Raw genomic sequence first — 16958 nt, 5'->3', positions numbered from 1 at the left:
ACAGCTGATCAGTTTTCAAAAGCGTCTTTTGCTCCTTAATGCTGACAATCTAACATGATACTTGGAGGACATGAAGGTCAAATGCATCTGTCCCCACCCCCCCCCCCCCACCCCCACCTCCATCAGAACAACTGTCTGCTCTCTGCCCCCCTCCCTATCGTTTAAATGGTGAGAGACGATCCCCATAGCAGCTCCAACCAACCAGAAAGCAAGAGCAGCCAGCATGTGCTAGATCAGCTGGAGAAAGGAGCCCCTGTCACAGCCAGCATCCCTCCCAGGATATATGTCAGCAAGCCTGGCTTTGCTGAACTGAACCCCGTGCAGAACTTTAAACTGTATGAGCCCCAATCTGGCACATGATCAAAGTCAAGTCAGAGTGAACTTTATTGTCAGAATTCAGTACATAGCAGCGCTGACTGCTTTATTACCTCATATTCATGTAATAAATATACAAATGTTACTGCATCCCTCACAAGCTCCACAACAATCATTATTCCCTTTAAGTAACTTAGCGTTCCTTTAATGTATCATGATATTGGCAGACGGACACCGACAGGATTCATGGTGTTCATGTGTTTCTTTTAATGACAGCAGTCAATAGAACAACTGAACTAAACATCAGATCATTTCTTTTTATGACAATTTATGACAATTCACCACCCTGGGAAGCGTTTAAAAACCGCAGATATCTTTGTCTGCTTTTCTGGTGTTTTACGCGACATATTTTCCGACACGTGCTCTCTGTCCGCTGGTGAGATTGTGCTCACCTGTGTGTGTGTGCGCACGTGTCTGTGCACGCGCATCGGAGAGGAACTCCGCCATGCGCGATACAGAGAGCAGAGGGGAATTGTAAACAGGCGACCGTGTAGAGAGAAAAATGACAGGCTGTTGTGTAAATAAGATAAGGCTATTTAGTTTGTTTAATAAAAGGACAACGTATAGACCTGTTCTATAGGAAAGGTAACCATAAGTGACTTCTATTGTGATCTGGCACTATATACTGTAGAAAATAAAATTAAATTAACTTGACCTTCAAGGGGGGGCGGGAGGTGCCGTTGTTGGGGGGGGGCGGGGCACCCCCTATTATATTGGTAGGGGAAACACTGCCTTGTGATGCTTTGCCTGGCCTTTAGTGCAGCCGTCTTCAGTTGTTGCTTCTTTGTGGGTCTTTCTGCCTTAAGTTTTGTCTTTAGTAAGTGAAATGAAGCTCGGTTGCGCTGAGATATGGTGGTTAACTCGGCCATTGCAGAATATTCCACTTTTTTGCCTTTTTTGCCTGGGTTGCTTTCGCGGTATGTTTTAGGTCATTCTCCATCTCTACTGTGAAGCGCCTTCCAATCAACTTTGCTGCATTTGGCTGAATCTGAGCAGAAAGTAAATCCCTTATACACTGCAGAATTCATCCAGCTGCTTCTGTCTTCTGTCACGTCATCGATAACCACTAGTGACCCAGTGCCACTGGAAGCCCTGCACGCCCATGCCATCACACTGCCTCCACCATGTTTTACAGAAGATGTGGTGAGCTTTGGATCATCAGCCATTCCAAGCCTTCTCCACACTTTCTTCTTCCCATCATTCTGGTACAGGTTGATCTTAGTTTCTTCTGTCCACAGAATGCTGCTCCAGAACTGGGCTGGCTTCTTTAGATGTTTTTTGCAAAGTCTAATCTGGCCTTTCTAGTTTTGAAGCTGATTAATGGTTTGCACCTTGTACTGAACCCTCTGTATTTGCTTTCATTAAGTCTTCTCTTTATGGTAGACTTAGATACTGATACACCTACTTCCTGGAGAGTGTTCTTCACTTGGGTGGATGTTGTGAAGGGGTTTTTCTTCACCATGGAAAGGATCCTGTGAACATCCACCACTGTTGTCTTCCATGGACGTCCAGCCCTTTTGAGTTCCTGAGCTCACTAGTGCTCTTTTTCCTCAGAATGTGCCAAACTGTTGCTTTAGCCACTCCTAACATTTCTGCTCTCTCTCTCTGATGGATTTATTCATTTTTCAGCCTAAGGATGGTCTGTTTCACTCCCATTGAGGCTCCTTTGACCGCATGTTGTGGGTTCACAGCCAAAGCTTTCAAATGCAAATGCCAACCTGGCCTCAACTCCAGACCTTTGACCAGCTTCACCAATGATGGATTAATGAGGGAATAGTCCAATTACTTTTGGTCCTTTGAAAAAGAGGCGGCTACATATTAAAGAGCTGTAATTCATAAACCCTTCCTCCAATTTGGATGTGAATACCATCAAAGTAAAGCTGAGAGTCTGCGCGTTACGACGACATTGACAATATAACTGTATCTTGAATATGTTTTGGCAAACAGCTAAAATAACAAACCTTGTGTCACTGTCGAAATATTTCTGGACCTAATTGTGTGTGCGTGTGTGTGTGTGTGTGTATATATATATATATATATATATATATCCATCCATCCATCCATTTTCCAAACCGCTTATCCTATTGGGTCGCGGGGGGTCCGGAGCCTATCCCGGAATCAATGGGCACGAGGCAGGGAACAACCCAGGATGGGGGGCCAGCCCATCGCAGGGCACACTCACACACCATTCACTCACACATGCACACCTACGGGCAATTCAGCAACTCCAATTAGCCTCAGCATGTTTTTGGACTGTGGGGGGAAACCGGAGTACCCGGAGGAAACCCCACAACGACATGGGGAGAACATGCAAACTCCACACACATGTGACCCAGGCGGGGACTCGAACCCGGGTCCCAGAGGTGTGAGGCGACAGTGCTAACCACTGCACCACCATGCCGCCCCATATATATATATATTACTCTAATGTTCTGTAAATTAATAATTTATATTTGTCGCCCGTGTTTTATGTGCCCCCCCACAGCAATATTGCCAGGTGACCCGCTGTTTGCTGGGGGATTAGACACTGAGCTTGAACTATGTACAAGGTTGGCACCAGTCCAATATGCCGCTCTGCCCTGTGGTACCTACTGCACTATAATATATTCATGTATGTAAATGCATATTTCAAATAAATAATAATAATAATAATTGATACTTTATTGATCCCTGTAGGGAAATTGTCTTTACGCCTCCCACAACTTGCTCTTTTGTCATAGAGGAAGTTGTCTGCGAAGGGCTGCCACCCATAGCGGCACCCAGGGAGCTGGGAGTTAAGGGCCTCGCTCAAGAATGAATGTATTAAAATAACATGATAGTTATTCTTTTCAATTTTCTTGTCTTATTTCTTGTTTTTCTTGGCGTGTTAATTTATTTTTCACAGAGGGCTTGTGAACATGAACAGGAACCTTGTGTTCATTCCCAGTAATATGTGAAACAGCGCCCCCTGGAGTCACACATTATGACAGCCACAAAATATGGTGTAACACTGGCATTCATAAAGGAATTGATAAGCTCAGAGGCGCACAATTCTGATGCTTTGGAAAATTTGGAACCTGTTCCCAATTCCAATCCCTAGTACCAGGTCCATTAAGCCCCTTTACTTTCCAAGATATAAACTTCACAGGATGGCCTCCTATAGCAACAGCCATGTTAGCCATAATAAAAGACATTCACAGCCTGTGACCCAAAACACTGCAAGGGTACAGACTGCATGTGAGCACATGCAATGAAAAATAAGTCTGGTCCCTTCATAACACTGAAGAGGAGACGTTGCCATGGTAATCTCCTTATAAGGACAAGAAAGAACATTTAACCCCAAAAGCTGTATCTTCTTCCCCAGCTGAGGTAAATCTTAGCCATTACATAATGAAAAACTTATATGATTCTTCATACAAGTAAAACTTCAATGAAAACAAATCAAATTGAGGACGACTTCCTTCCTTGAAATTCTCGTGTTCATCTGTTCCACCTTTAGGCTTTTTGCAGGCCAAATATGACAAAGGTCAAGCAAACCATTAAAAACTATGCCAGCTCACTTCATGCTGAAGCCGGAAGTCCCCAGTGAAGCTTTAAAATATTGAAATAGAATATTTTCTAAAACATTTTCTCCTTCCTTTCTACCTGAATGACATGTTACATACTGTGCATCTCATTGGCTACAGTCTGCAGTACAGACATCTTACCCTCAGTGACTGACAGGTAAACCCGTGTTCCCACAGCTGCACCTCCGCTGATCTCCACACCACACCAGTAGGAACCAGAGTCCACAGTTGTCAGCTTGTTCATGGTCACAGTGAAGACTCGCTGGTCAGGATCATCTCTGATTGACACTTCACCACTTTTCTTTGGAGAGTAAGTGTGTACTATGGGAGTACATGAACTCCAGTCACTCCCTCTGCACCAGTATTTCACATGTTGTTGATACATGTTGTCATAGTAACATGGGATGGTGACAGATCCTCCTCTCTGTACAGTCACCGTGTTCAGTGTGGACACACCTGCAGGGACAGTATGAAAATTACCCAGCAGATGAACTCTCGCTCCCTCTTACAGCATTTATACACATATTCATGAAGTCAATACAAGTATTCTGTAGGCTGCAGTACTTTACTCTGCAGAATATTAACATTTGTTTTGAGTGAATGTTGTATTTAATATCACTATAGTTGCAAAAATACGAAAACTGATCAGATAAAATTAAATTAGCCTGCAAAAAACCTTTTTGGCTTATAGTTGCTTCTTTATGTCAGCAGCCATAACACATGCAAGTTAGGACCTGGCCAGTACTTGCATGGGAGACTAACTGCTGTAAGAGGTGGGTGTGACCAACAGGTTAACCCATCCTGTGGTCTGTGTGGGTCCCAATGGCCCAGTGCAGTGACGGGGACACTGTGCTGTAAAAATGGTGCCATCATTCAGATGTGATGTAAAACCCAGGTTCTGTATCTTGGATGTCATAAGTGATTCCTCTGCATCTTTCAAATGAGTAGGGCTGGAACCCGATGCCCTGACTAAACTGCCCACTGTGGCCCTTTCAAATCTGGCCTCCTAATCATCCCATATGTCTAATTAGTGAGTTCTCTCCTACGCCTTCACCACCTTATCTACTGTGTGGTGAGCAGAATGGCTACCATTGCATCATCCAGGTGGGGGCTACACAGTGGTGGTGTTTGAAGCGGCTCACCATTGCTTCCATAAGATGCTTTGGGTGTCTTGAAAAGTGCCATATAAATGTAACATTCACTGCGCAGAGGGTGGGCGGGGGCACACGTCAGGGAAGCACTGGGGGTGCGATCCGCACATTCCCCGTCTGCTGATTATCGATGGTTGTCGCGCGAGGAACCGTAGATCACTCCCTCTTACACCATTTATACACATATTCATAAAGAGTCAGTACCAGTCCACTGTCGGTTACACTGATCATTCAGCAGAAAATTAGCCTGCAGAAACCTCATTTGCCAGCTTACACATTTAAGTTCACATATTTATGTCAAAAACTAGGAACTGAGAGCCAAACAAATGATAGGATTTTCTCACCCCTGAAGTAGCCCATTGAAAAAGACACTGTTACTCGCCCCTCCCATATATCAATGAAGTTTTATTTTCTGTTTATTTTCCTATTAAGGAATGATATGATGCATGTTGAATAATGCATAACATTCCCATTTCGGCATTTATAACAGGAGTCCCCTCACCCGACTCAAATGGACCTTGGCAGCAGGGCCGTTTCAGGGCGAGGAGACAACACACATGGCCACCCCTGTGCCCCCCCTAAATACACATGCTGCTTGGGTGTGAAATAAATGTAATCCATCCATCCATCCATTTTCCAAACCGCTTATCCTACAATGATAATTACAACAATTAACATTAATACTATACCTGACATTAACATGTGGCACAATAACAACACAATACATGGTAAATACACAGAGCTATTTACATTATTCACACTATTTACACTGCTGGCACCGGTCCAGCACGCCACTGCGCTGCCCGACAGGAATCCCCAGTGCTACACTGCCCCCCTTCTGGGGGGCACCCAACCTGGTACCCCCCCAAAGTCCTGGCAGTGCACCAGACAGCACTGAGCCCTCTGTGGCCACAGGGCCCCAGGTTCCCCGCCGTCCTCCTCAGTTCCTGCTGCTGGGAAACTCATCCCAGGTCCTGCTGATGGTTTCTCCAAGTGGGCCAAGGGTTGGTATAGAACCAGCTGGTCTCAATGCAACATGACAGTCCTGCTTCATAGATTCACTTCAGGACCTCCTGGGGGTCCCTCCAGTGGCTGTCCAGCTTGGGCAACCACCCATTTTTCTTGATGGGCCAGTACACCCAGAGTCCCCAGCCTGGGAGACCTGTCCCCAGCAGCGGATGTCATAGGCTCACCTCTGTCTGACTCTGGCCATGTCCTGATGTTACCTGGCCAGCTCATGCACGGTCCGCACATGGTCCTGGAGCTGGAGCAGATAATCCAGTCCTGGTGTCTCCGGCAGCTCCGGCCCAGGGGGTGAGGCAAACACCAGCTCTACCTGGGTCCACAGCCTACAGCTATACATGAGGGACGCAGGGGCACAGCCAGTGCTCTCCTGTACTGCTGCATGATAAGTCCACAGAACCAAGGGAAGGTGAGTGTCCCAATCATGCTTGTGCTCACCAACGAGGATTGTCTGCTGGGGAGCTGAGATGCGATTCAGCCTCTTCACCAGCCTGTCACTGTGCTGATGGGGGTGTGTGTGTGGGGAGGGGGGGCAGGGGTCTTCACAATCCCTAGCAGCCAGCTGACCTCACAGAACACCAGCACCTTGAAGTTTCTCTCCTGGACACTGTACAGCTGCTCTGAAGCCCCAAAGCTCCTAGAGCTGTTTTCTGCCATGGTGGTCAGGTCACACTCTGCTCTGGAACCATGTGACCCTCAGCCCACTTTGTGAAGTAGTCCATGACCAAAAGAATGTAGTGATTCCCGGCCTCAGCGTGGGGAAAGGGGCCCAGGACATCGACCCCCACATGCTCCCCTAGGTACAGCTGGAGGGCAGAGCGGCACTGCCAGCTAGGACCCCTCTGAGCCGCACATGCAGCACAGCAATGCAGGAACATCTGGGCGTCCTGCTGGCAGCCGGCCAGGTGAAGCGCTGCCACAGCTTCCTCAGCATCTTCTTTACGCCGTACTGCCCGGCCCCGACGGCTCCGTGCACTGACCTCAGCATGAGAGAGCACAGGTGTAGCGCCCCCTTCAGGCCTTTTGCTGGGCCCCAGTTAACAATCACTTGACGGGGGCCCTGAGTTCACTATGGTGTCTGTTTGTAGGCTATATGTTCCCTTCAAAACTAACGCAGGGCTAACATGCCCACCCTAAATACTTTAGTTACCTTATTCAACAACTACACAATATAAAATTATGCAGTTAAATTTAAGAACTTTACTACATAAAGGCTAATATTAAGACAAAATATTAATAAAATATATACAATGTAAACCGTATTTATAATAGTTCACACTCCATTATTGCCAACTGAAAAACCTAAAATTGCAGCCTGATCTGGCTGCTCTCAGGAGCCGTAGCAAGTGACTCGTCAGGCACTCGGTCCTTCACCGCCGTGAATCGAATAGGTCTCTCTCTATTCGCAGATGTCCTCTGGAATTTAGTAGCTTCAGCAGTAAGCTTGCTGAGAGTGTGGAAGGAAGACATGCAGTCTTATCACTTCTCCCTCGTATCCCGTATCTCCTCAGTTGATCCCAGCCCTTTACGGGGTTTCATGGGATTACTCCCATTGGCAGATATTAAATGAATAACTCATTAAATAATATTTAACAAGCAATAAAAAGAATATAAAACACAAATGATGCAGAGCATGTGTCAGCTCAGTACATAAGAAATTTACAAACGAGAGGAGGCCATTCGGCCCATCAAGCTCGTTTGGGGAGAACTTAACTAATACATCAGAGTTGTTAAAATTTTATCCAGGTCTAATTTAAAGGAACCCAGGGTTTTAGCTTGCACTACACTAACAGTAAGACTATTCCATACTCTAACTACAAGTTCTGTAAAGAAGTGCTTTCTCAAATCCATTTTAAAATGTTCTCCCGCTAATTTACATCTATGGATAATACTGTAGTAGCTATTTGGTTGAACAGCATCCAGACCTATTAGAATCTTATATACCTGGACCATGTCCCCCCTTAGTCTCCTTTCCTCGAGGCTGAACAGATTCAGCTCAGCTAACCTCTCATCATAAGACAATCCTCTAAGTCCAGGAATCATTCTCGTAGTCCTACGCTGCACCCTTTCTAAGGCAGCAATGTCCTTTTTAAGGTAAGGTGACCAAACCTGCACACAATATTCTAGGTGGGGTCTTACAGTGCCAAGGAATTGTATAATTGTAGCATCACCTCCCTTGACTTAAACTCCACACACCTAGAGATGTAACCTAACATCCTATTGGCCTTTTTAATTGTTTCCCCACACTGGTGAGAGTGGGACATGGAAGCATCAACATACACACTGAAGTGTTTCTCATAATCAGCTACCTTTATTTCAGTGGAACCCATAAATTGTCTGTACTTTATATTTCTGCTCCCTGCATGGATTACCTTACATTTATCTACGTTAAATTTCAGCTACTAGCTATCTGTCCATCCACTAATTAATTCAAAATCACGTTGTAGCCTCTGTGCTGCTAGATCAGTATCTGCTACATCCTCCCCAAAATTATACAAATCAGATTAATCATATACACTTTATCTAAACAAAAGAACCAGACACTGGGTTACACAGGCTCTGGGGCACCAGCAGCTGCTCCCCTGCACCGTCCAGCTGCGGCTTAACAGCAGGCCCCCTGTGTACCTCCACGGTGCCCCACTGGGTGTGGTAGGCCTTGTTCTCTGGACCGGAGGCTGATATCGCCTCCCAACCCAGTCACCCTCCTTCATCCAGCTGCTCCCTCACCCTGGTCAGCATGGGGCTGCTGTGCTGCTCTGTGATGATCTGCTGGCAAATGAAGTCTTGGTGGTGGCCTGGTTGTCCTGCACTGTGAGCTGCTTCAGGGTCAGTGAGACAGAGTGTCCACGTTTCCATATAGCTTCCCAGGGTGATGTTGGACCTCAAAGTCAAACTCTGCCATTACCTCCAACCAACAGACCAGCTGTCCTTCTGAGTGCCAGAAACTCAGGAGCCACCCAAGTGATTTGTGGTCCTTCCACAACCAGAACCACTGGCCACTGAGGTACAGACGGAAGTTCTTGCCGGCCTAGATAGAAGCTCCCTTCACGGTCCTGCCTGTGATAGCACAGCACCCAGCCCCTCGTTGCTAGTGTCCGTGTCCAGAATGAAAAGGAGATGAGGGTCCAGGTACTCTAGCATGGGGACATCGGTGAGCGTCACACAGAGCTGGTTAAAAGCCGCGGCTCAGGCATCTGTCCACGCAAAACCACTTCCCTTTTCTGTAGACGGTGCATTGTGTTTTCCATGCTGGCGAAGTCCTTAACAAAGTGTTGGTAATATGACACTAACCCCAGGAAGCTGTGCAGCTCTGCTACAGTCTGTGCAGGGGGCCAGTCTCACACAGCAGCCGTCTTCTGCGGGTCGGTGGCCACGCCCTCCATCTGATAATGTGACCCTGGAAGAGCATCATGCACTGGAGGAGGGAGCAATTCCGGGGGTTCAGCCACAACCCTGCGCAGAGGGTCCCTGCAAACACTGTCTTTAAGTTCCACAATGTCCGGGCAAAATCAGCGGCGTGGAGCAGCAGATCATCAGTGTTGATGACGCATTAGGTCCAGGTGAGCTGGGACATTAGCCTCCATTAGCCTCTCGAAGGTGACCAGGCTGTTACAGGGGCTGAATGAAACTGACTGAACTGTCATAGCCTGTGACCGATGGTGAACATGGTCTTAGGGTGGTTTACTGGGGACAGTTCGACCTGCCAGTAGCCACTCCGGAGGTCTAAGGAGCTGAACCATGTTGACCCTGTGATGCATGGAAGCACATAGGAGTCCCTCCTTGTTACCTCATTCAATGGTTGATAGTTGAAGCAAAAGCAACATGACCCATCCTTGTTGGTGACAAGGTCCGTGCCGCTTATGGACTGTGGGAAGGCTTCATGACTCTTGTCTGCCATTTCTTGGATCTGCTGCTCAGACACTTGTAGTTTCACCAGAAGCATTTGGTGCAGATGCAGATAGATGAACAGGGCTGATTGCTGTACTGCCACAGTTGCTGCACAGCCTGCACTGTCTATGGAGACGGTCCTGCTGTGGTGCTGCCGTTCAGCACAGTCTGGACTGGAGTTGCAGTCGTGTGGCTGGTGGAGACTTTCCCTCAGGAGCTGTGAGCAGATCTTTTCCCCCCACCGGGTGGACGGCTCTCCTCCTCTCTTCCCCCATCGCTATCCCTGGCTGCTGCTGGCCACTGCTCTCATACTGGAGGACCCCCACATCTGTACCCAAAGCAGATGGCTGTCCCCAGCAGATCGATGGCGGCCCCTAGCTGTACTAGTAAGTCCAGTCTGATAACACAGGGGTCAGCAGTGCTGACTAGTCAGACCTCTTGTACCACCGACTGTCCTGTCAGCGTGACTTTCAGCTGCCCCTCCTCCATGGCCATGCGCACGATGGGTGCAGATCAGCTGTAGGGGTGGGGCTCTGCTTAATAGAGCTCGCAGTGCCTCCTCTTCCAGAGGCATCACCAGGTGCCCCCCATCTTGGGGGACCAGTGATTGGGCCGTGCCACCAGCCGGACCGGTACTTGGGAGGGTTCCAGGGGCCATTACCCACTGTACCGGGGCAGCTTTAGGGGGGTCTTCACTGCGATCGGCCGTGTCCCACGTCATGCTGCTCCCTGCTGAGCTCTGTCACCTTTATCCTCATGTCGGACACCAGTGTGGTTCAGGTACCAGAGTCACAGATAAGCACAGGAAGGCTACAAAGATGGGGTTTCCTGATGTCTGCCAGTCATACTCACAACAGACACACAACACAATACATGGTAAATACACAGAGCTATTTACACTATTTACACTGATGGCACCAGCCCAACATGCGACCTTGCTGTCCGATGGGCCCACAATGAAACAACTTGTTTTGATTAAATGTTGTACTTACTATCACTGTATTTGCAAAAATAAAAGTTTAATGAATGATTAACTGATTATAGTATAGAATTAGCCTGCAATATCCTGTTTTGCTTTCCTGTTTATTTCGATTTCCATGTATATGCCAACAACAGTAACCGACAGCCCAACTGAGCCTCTTTTACAGTATGTTTATTTATATATTTATGCTTTTATGAATTTAACATTCACTTAAAACTAAACCAAAGAATGTTACTTCTCATATTAAACCCCATGAAGTAGCACATTAACTCTTATTTCTCCCAGGTGTCATTTATGTTGTTGTTCAATACTAAAATTTGGTTCCTCTTGTATATTAAAATATTTTATCCTGTGTTTGTGTTAATGTCCTTCCTTTAAGTCTGAATGACATGTTACATACTGTGCATCTCATTAGCTACAGTCTGCAGTACAGACATCTTACCCGCAGTGACTGACAGCTGCATCCATGTTCCCACAGCTGAACCTCTGCTGATCTCCACACCACACCAGTAGTAATCAGAGTCCCCAGTTTGCAGATTGTTCATGCTCACAGTGAAGACTCGCTGGTCAATCATCTCTGATTGACACATCATCCTTCGTCTGTGGAGAGTCACTGCGTACAATGGGAGTACATAGATGGCTATAAACCCATCTGCACCAGTATTTCACATGTTGCTGATATATGTTGTCATAGAAACATGGGATGGTGACAGATTCTCCTCTCTGTACAGACACCGATCCCACTGAGGACACACTGTCAGCACCTGTGGGGAAAACAACCAACTGAATTCACATTTTCAGCATCACAGTATCTCTGGTTAATATTATATATTATCAGTTTGTGTAACACTTGTACCAGGACTCATGGCACAGAGAGATGGGTTTAAGAAGACAGTGAGGAGGTGAAACAGCAAGACTGTCATTTTGCCATAAGAACAAGGGAAAGACACAGGAAAACAAAGCAGGTGTGTTCTAGGGGAGGGTCACTCAGCTATCATCCCCATCAGGGGAACATAGCCATAGTCAACATCATTTATTGAGCAGGGATGGGGAGGGACTGGACGAATTGTTTCAGTGCAGCATTTGCCATTTGGGCAGCCCTGTTTTAGGGCCAGAGAGGAAAACCAGTAGCTTAAGTCGCTGGTAATAAAGGCACAGTGAGGAGAATGAATGGGATCATCACTTTGTGGTGACCACACCCCTTTAACACTAAGGCTGTATTTGTAAATACATCAAATTCAGTCATTTTTGTCTTTTGAATGGCATATGGTAAGTACTGAACTGCATTTTAGCTTAGTGATCCATCTTCCATATGCGTATCCAGTACAGAATCAGTGGAGCTGATCTGAGGCAGCACAGGGCACAAGGCAGTGGAACACCCAGGATAGGATGCCAGTCTGTCACAAAGGCAGGGGAACACCCAGGACTGGATGCCAGTCTGTCACAAAGGCAGGGGAACACCCAGGACAGGATGCCAGTCTGTCACAAAGGCAGGGGAACACCCAGGACAGGATGCCAGTCTGTCACAAAGTTCTCTTAGGAATCCATTCCTGTCAGATTTCCTGTTCCTTTAACTACGCATGGCTATATCTGCAAATCTGAAAATTTTTCTGATTAACATTCTGGTCAAAATATCGTGTATAATATAATTCTGACATACTGTTGTTAATATATAATTCACTCCAACCTAAATCCGTAAGACAAATTTGGATGCAGAATTCCATGCTATCTAGGTATATGAATTTATACACACATCAGCCACAAGACAGAATAAGACCATTCCTGTATACTGCTGCCACATAGTGGACAAAAATCATCCGGTCAGTCTACATTTAACCTCTGCACTACAAAGAGGAAGTGACAAAAACCATAATAGGTGATCCCTTGTTCTGCATTTAATGAAAAAGAGAGAGAGTGGTAAGGAGCGTATGCTGATACAGCACATTACCTCAGCACCACACTGGTTTGGATGGAGTGGAACAGTATTACGTGTTTTTTTTCCAGTGGCTGGAGGTCATTACCAATCCTTCACTGCCCCAGTGAAACCAGTTGCTCAGCAGTCTGACAGGGCAGCCAACAGGGGCTGCAGCCCCATGGCTGATGATTTTAGAGCAGCTGAACAGAAACTCCTCTGACGTGTGGAGATTGAGTCTCCCTGAAGAGTACGCTTGTCTTGAAGCTGTACCTATCAGCAGTAGGTTGGTGTAGCTCACACCTAAGTTTGACACAAGCCTAATCAGGGTAGGAAGCCGCCTACACACATGCCATGGCAGAGCCCAGGATGCAGCGTAACCCATTGCTAGATCCGATCCATAGGGTCACCTCACTGCGGATTAAGGGTTATGATGAGCAGCTGCATCTTTTAGGACCAGAACATGTTTTTGCGGAACTGATGAGGTGCTGTTGGGTTCTCAAGGGAAAGACAACAGTCCAGAGAAGCAGTTTGGATGTATGTCGTGTCACAGACACCGTGGTAAATCCCTCAGATGGCTGATTTGCCCCCCTCTAGTTTGAGACTGCATTGTTCAGCATTTTACTCCACAGGTATGGACTGATTTGGTCCTTTCTTAGTGAAGATCGGAAGGAGACAGGAGAAGTATAAGTGTCTCACTACAAGAGTGTTGTACCTATAGATCTCATGCTTAGCCTTGACACAGACTCATTCCTCGTCATTATGTAACTGTACTGCATGGAGAGGGAAGCCAGGGCACGAAGTTTAAGGGAGCCACTGTAGTACTGAGCTGAGAGGCTCTTAATGCTTTAGGATCCTCTATAAAGGAGCAACTGGCAGCCCAGAAAATCACTTCCCACATTAATCCACCTAGTGCTCCACCTGCTCAGTGAAGGCAGCCTTGTACAGCACCTTAGGCCCACATACTGCGGACTGTACTAGCTAAGGAAGAAGGGATTAAGTGTCCTTGGATGTAGCTGATCCTGATCCCATCTCACCCAATACTCTCCTGATGGGGCGGCCAAATTCAGCCCTTCCTCAGGTGATCTACCCCACATCAGAGCGACTCAGCCGAAGGAGATGGAGCCAGGTACTTGCTGACCAGCTCTGGAGGAGCTTCATCAGGGATGACCTGCTAACCCTCCAGACCAGGGATGACCTGCTAACCCTCCAGAACAAACAGAAATGGTAGATGGACGCAGCCAACCTGGCGAATGGGACTAAGGTTATGATTGTGGATCCTCAAACACCTCAAGCACGGTCAGTGTGGTTGACATGGTTAACATCCACATATGTGTTCTAATCGGCTCCCTGCTGAGATCTCCATGTATAAACTGGCATCTCCAGTGTCTAAATCCTTCTTCCCTTTTCACATTTGGTTTCACTTATTTCTCAGTTTATGGGAAAGTGTCTCTGTATAATGTACTTTTTCTGGTAAACTCCAACCTGTCTCTTCCCTGTTTCTCATTGATGAAAAGCCTCTTACTTGCTTTATTCCTTGCACTTCACACCATTTAATGTTCTTTAAGGTCACATGAGGTCATCCTCTGATTTATGAGTCACAGCTGTATAAGCTGACAGTCGTCTCTGGCATTAAAAAGCTGCTTCTACCCTCTACATGGATACTGTAGTTTCTGGATGTTCCCAGTGTCTCCTGCTTTGTTTTGTTCTTGTTACTGCTGTCTTAGTAACTTTGAGCCTGGAAGCAGCCTGCTGTGCAGTGTAACCTTCTGCCAGCAGATACAGGATTAAACCAGGATTTTAAGAAGCTGATCGGTTTAAAAATATAGGAGTGATATCTTAATTTTTTCCAGAGCTGTATAATATAGAGCCTTGTGCTGATTGGGTGTCAGACAGTGGTTGGATCTGCCCTGGTTATTCCCTGGAAAACAACCCCTCCACCACCAATTTATCCAGCAAAACACACAGACCCCCTTCATGAGTAAGGCTGTTGGGCTCATTTAGTATTTATCTAAGCAAATTTAAGCATAAATGATTCACAATCAGATTTTAGGTTAATACTTACTTTCAGTGCTGGTTGTGGTTGTAGTTCTCAGACTGACAGTAATATGAACTGGGATCTGCACGTTTCCAGTATCACACCAATACCAGCCTGTGTCCTTCCTCTCCAGTCCCCTCATTGTCACACTGAAGACGTTATTTTCTCTGTCATCCGTGATCAGGACAGGCCTCCCATCCAAACCCCAAGACCTTGATACACAGGAGCGCCTGACCTTACACCACCGCTTCTGACTGTAACTGTCTGTATAGCGACACTGAACAGTGACACTGTCTCCTTCCACACCCGTCACCTCCTGTTTGTCCACTGACAGCCCTGGGGAACCTGAACACACAGATTAGGAACAAACACTGTGATATTTACATAACAATAAAATAGTCATGAATATGAGCCAGATATGTTAATATTATACACATATATTTCATACCCATGTAAAGCTAAAGCAAAGGACAAAAGGATAAAAAATAAAATTCTCTCTTTATTCAGACATTTAACAAATACAAAAAAAACTGCTGATCCTAACTGACCTAAAACAGATTTACTCTGATTAAATGTCCGGCAGTGAGAAAAAAAGTTTTTGTGTCTTTTTCTGAAGTTTATGTAAATTTTTCATTTCAACTATTTTTTTAAATATTTTCTCCTCTATTTGTTTTAATGTCCTTCTTTTTTGTCTGAATGACATGTTACATACTGTGCATCTCACTGGCTACAGTCTGCAGTACAGACATCTTACCCTCAATGACTGACAGGTAAACCCGTGTTCCAACAGCTGAACCTCCGCTGATCCCCACACCACACCAGTAGTAACCAGAGTCCACAATTGTCAGCTTGTTCATGGTCACATTGAAGACTTGCTGGTCAGGATCATCTCTGATTGACACTTCACCACTTTTCTTTTGAGAGTTACTGCGCACTATGGGAGTACATGAACTCCAGTCACTCCCATTGCACCAGTATTTCTCATGTTGTTGATACATGTTGTCATAGGAACATGGGATGGTGACAGATCCTCCTCTCTGTACAGTCACCGTGTTCAGTCTGGACACACCTGCAGGGACAGTATGAAAATTACCCAGCTGATTAACTCTCACTCCCTCTTACACCATTTATACACATATTAATAAAAGGTCAGCACCAGCCCACTGCAGGTCACATTATGTCATTCTGTAGATTATTTAAATTTGTTGTATTAATTTCCTGCCACTATATTTGCCAAGATAAAAGTGCAATAAATTATTAACTTATTGTTTAGAATAAGATTAGTTCACAAAATCCTCCTTTGCTGGAATACACTTGTTCAAATTTATATATATTGGCCAAACATCAGTAACAGAGCTGAACAGATGCTTCTTTGCTGTATGTTAATTTATATATTAATCTGTTTCTATTAAATTTATTTAAAATCAATTTTCACTAAAGGACACATCTTAGCATATTACTTATCATATTTAACCCCCTGAAGTAGCCCATTTAAACTGACACTGTTACTTCTCCCAGGTCTCATTCATGGTATTGATCAAAAGTAAAATTAGGTGCCTCTTGTATATCAAAATATTTTCAATTGAATTTTTGTGTTAATGTCCTTCCTTTCTACCTGAATGACATGTTATATACTGTGCATCTCATTGGCTACAGTCTGCAGTACAGACATCTTACCCCCAATGACTGACAGGGAAACCCGTGTTCCCACAGCTGGACCTCCGCTGATCTCCACACCACACCAGTAGGAACCAGAGTCCCCAGCTTTAAGATTGTTGATGGTCACAGTGAAAACTTGCTGCTCAGGATCATCTCTGATTGACACTTCACCACTTTTCTTTGGAGAGTCAGTGCGTACTATGGGAGTACATGAGCTCCAGTCACTCCCTCTGCACCAGTATTTCACATGTTGCTGATATATGTTGTCATAGAAACATGGGATGGTGACAGATCCTCCTCTCTGTACAGTCACCCGAATCACTGAGGACACACTGTCAGCACCTGTGGGGAAAACAACCAACTGAATTCACATTTTCAGCATCAC

At 45.8% G+C, this 16958-nt stretch overlaps 1 protein-coding gene across 1 annotated transcript in view; it reads right to left on the bottom strand.

Annotated features, from left to right (window-relative positions):
• Window positions 1-16958, bottom strand: part of LOC125739853 (polymeric immunoglobulin receptor-like) — a 187209-nt gene that overhangs the window by 60293 nt on the left and 109958 nt on the right. Inside the window, exon 6 of the mRNA XM_049010372.1 lies at window positions 14942-15259. Coding sequence (XP_048866329.1) covers window positions 14942-15259 — 318 coding nt within the window. The remainder of the gene's footprint in view (window positions 1-14941; window positions 15260-16958) is intronic.

The sequence above is a fragment of the Brienomyrus brachyistius genome, chromosome 4 (assembly GCF_023856365.1).
Source record: "Brienomyrus brachyistius isolate T26 chromosome 4, BBRACH_0.4, whole genome shotgun sequence".
NCBI classification, from domain to species: domain Eukaryota; kingdom Metazoa; phylum Chordata; class Actinopteri; order Osteoglossiformes; family Mormyridae; genus Brienomyrus; species Brienomyrus brachyistius.
Note: the sequence above shows the minus strand (reverse complement) of the source record. Positions and strands in the feature narration are given on the sequence as shown.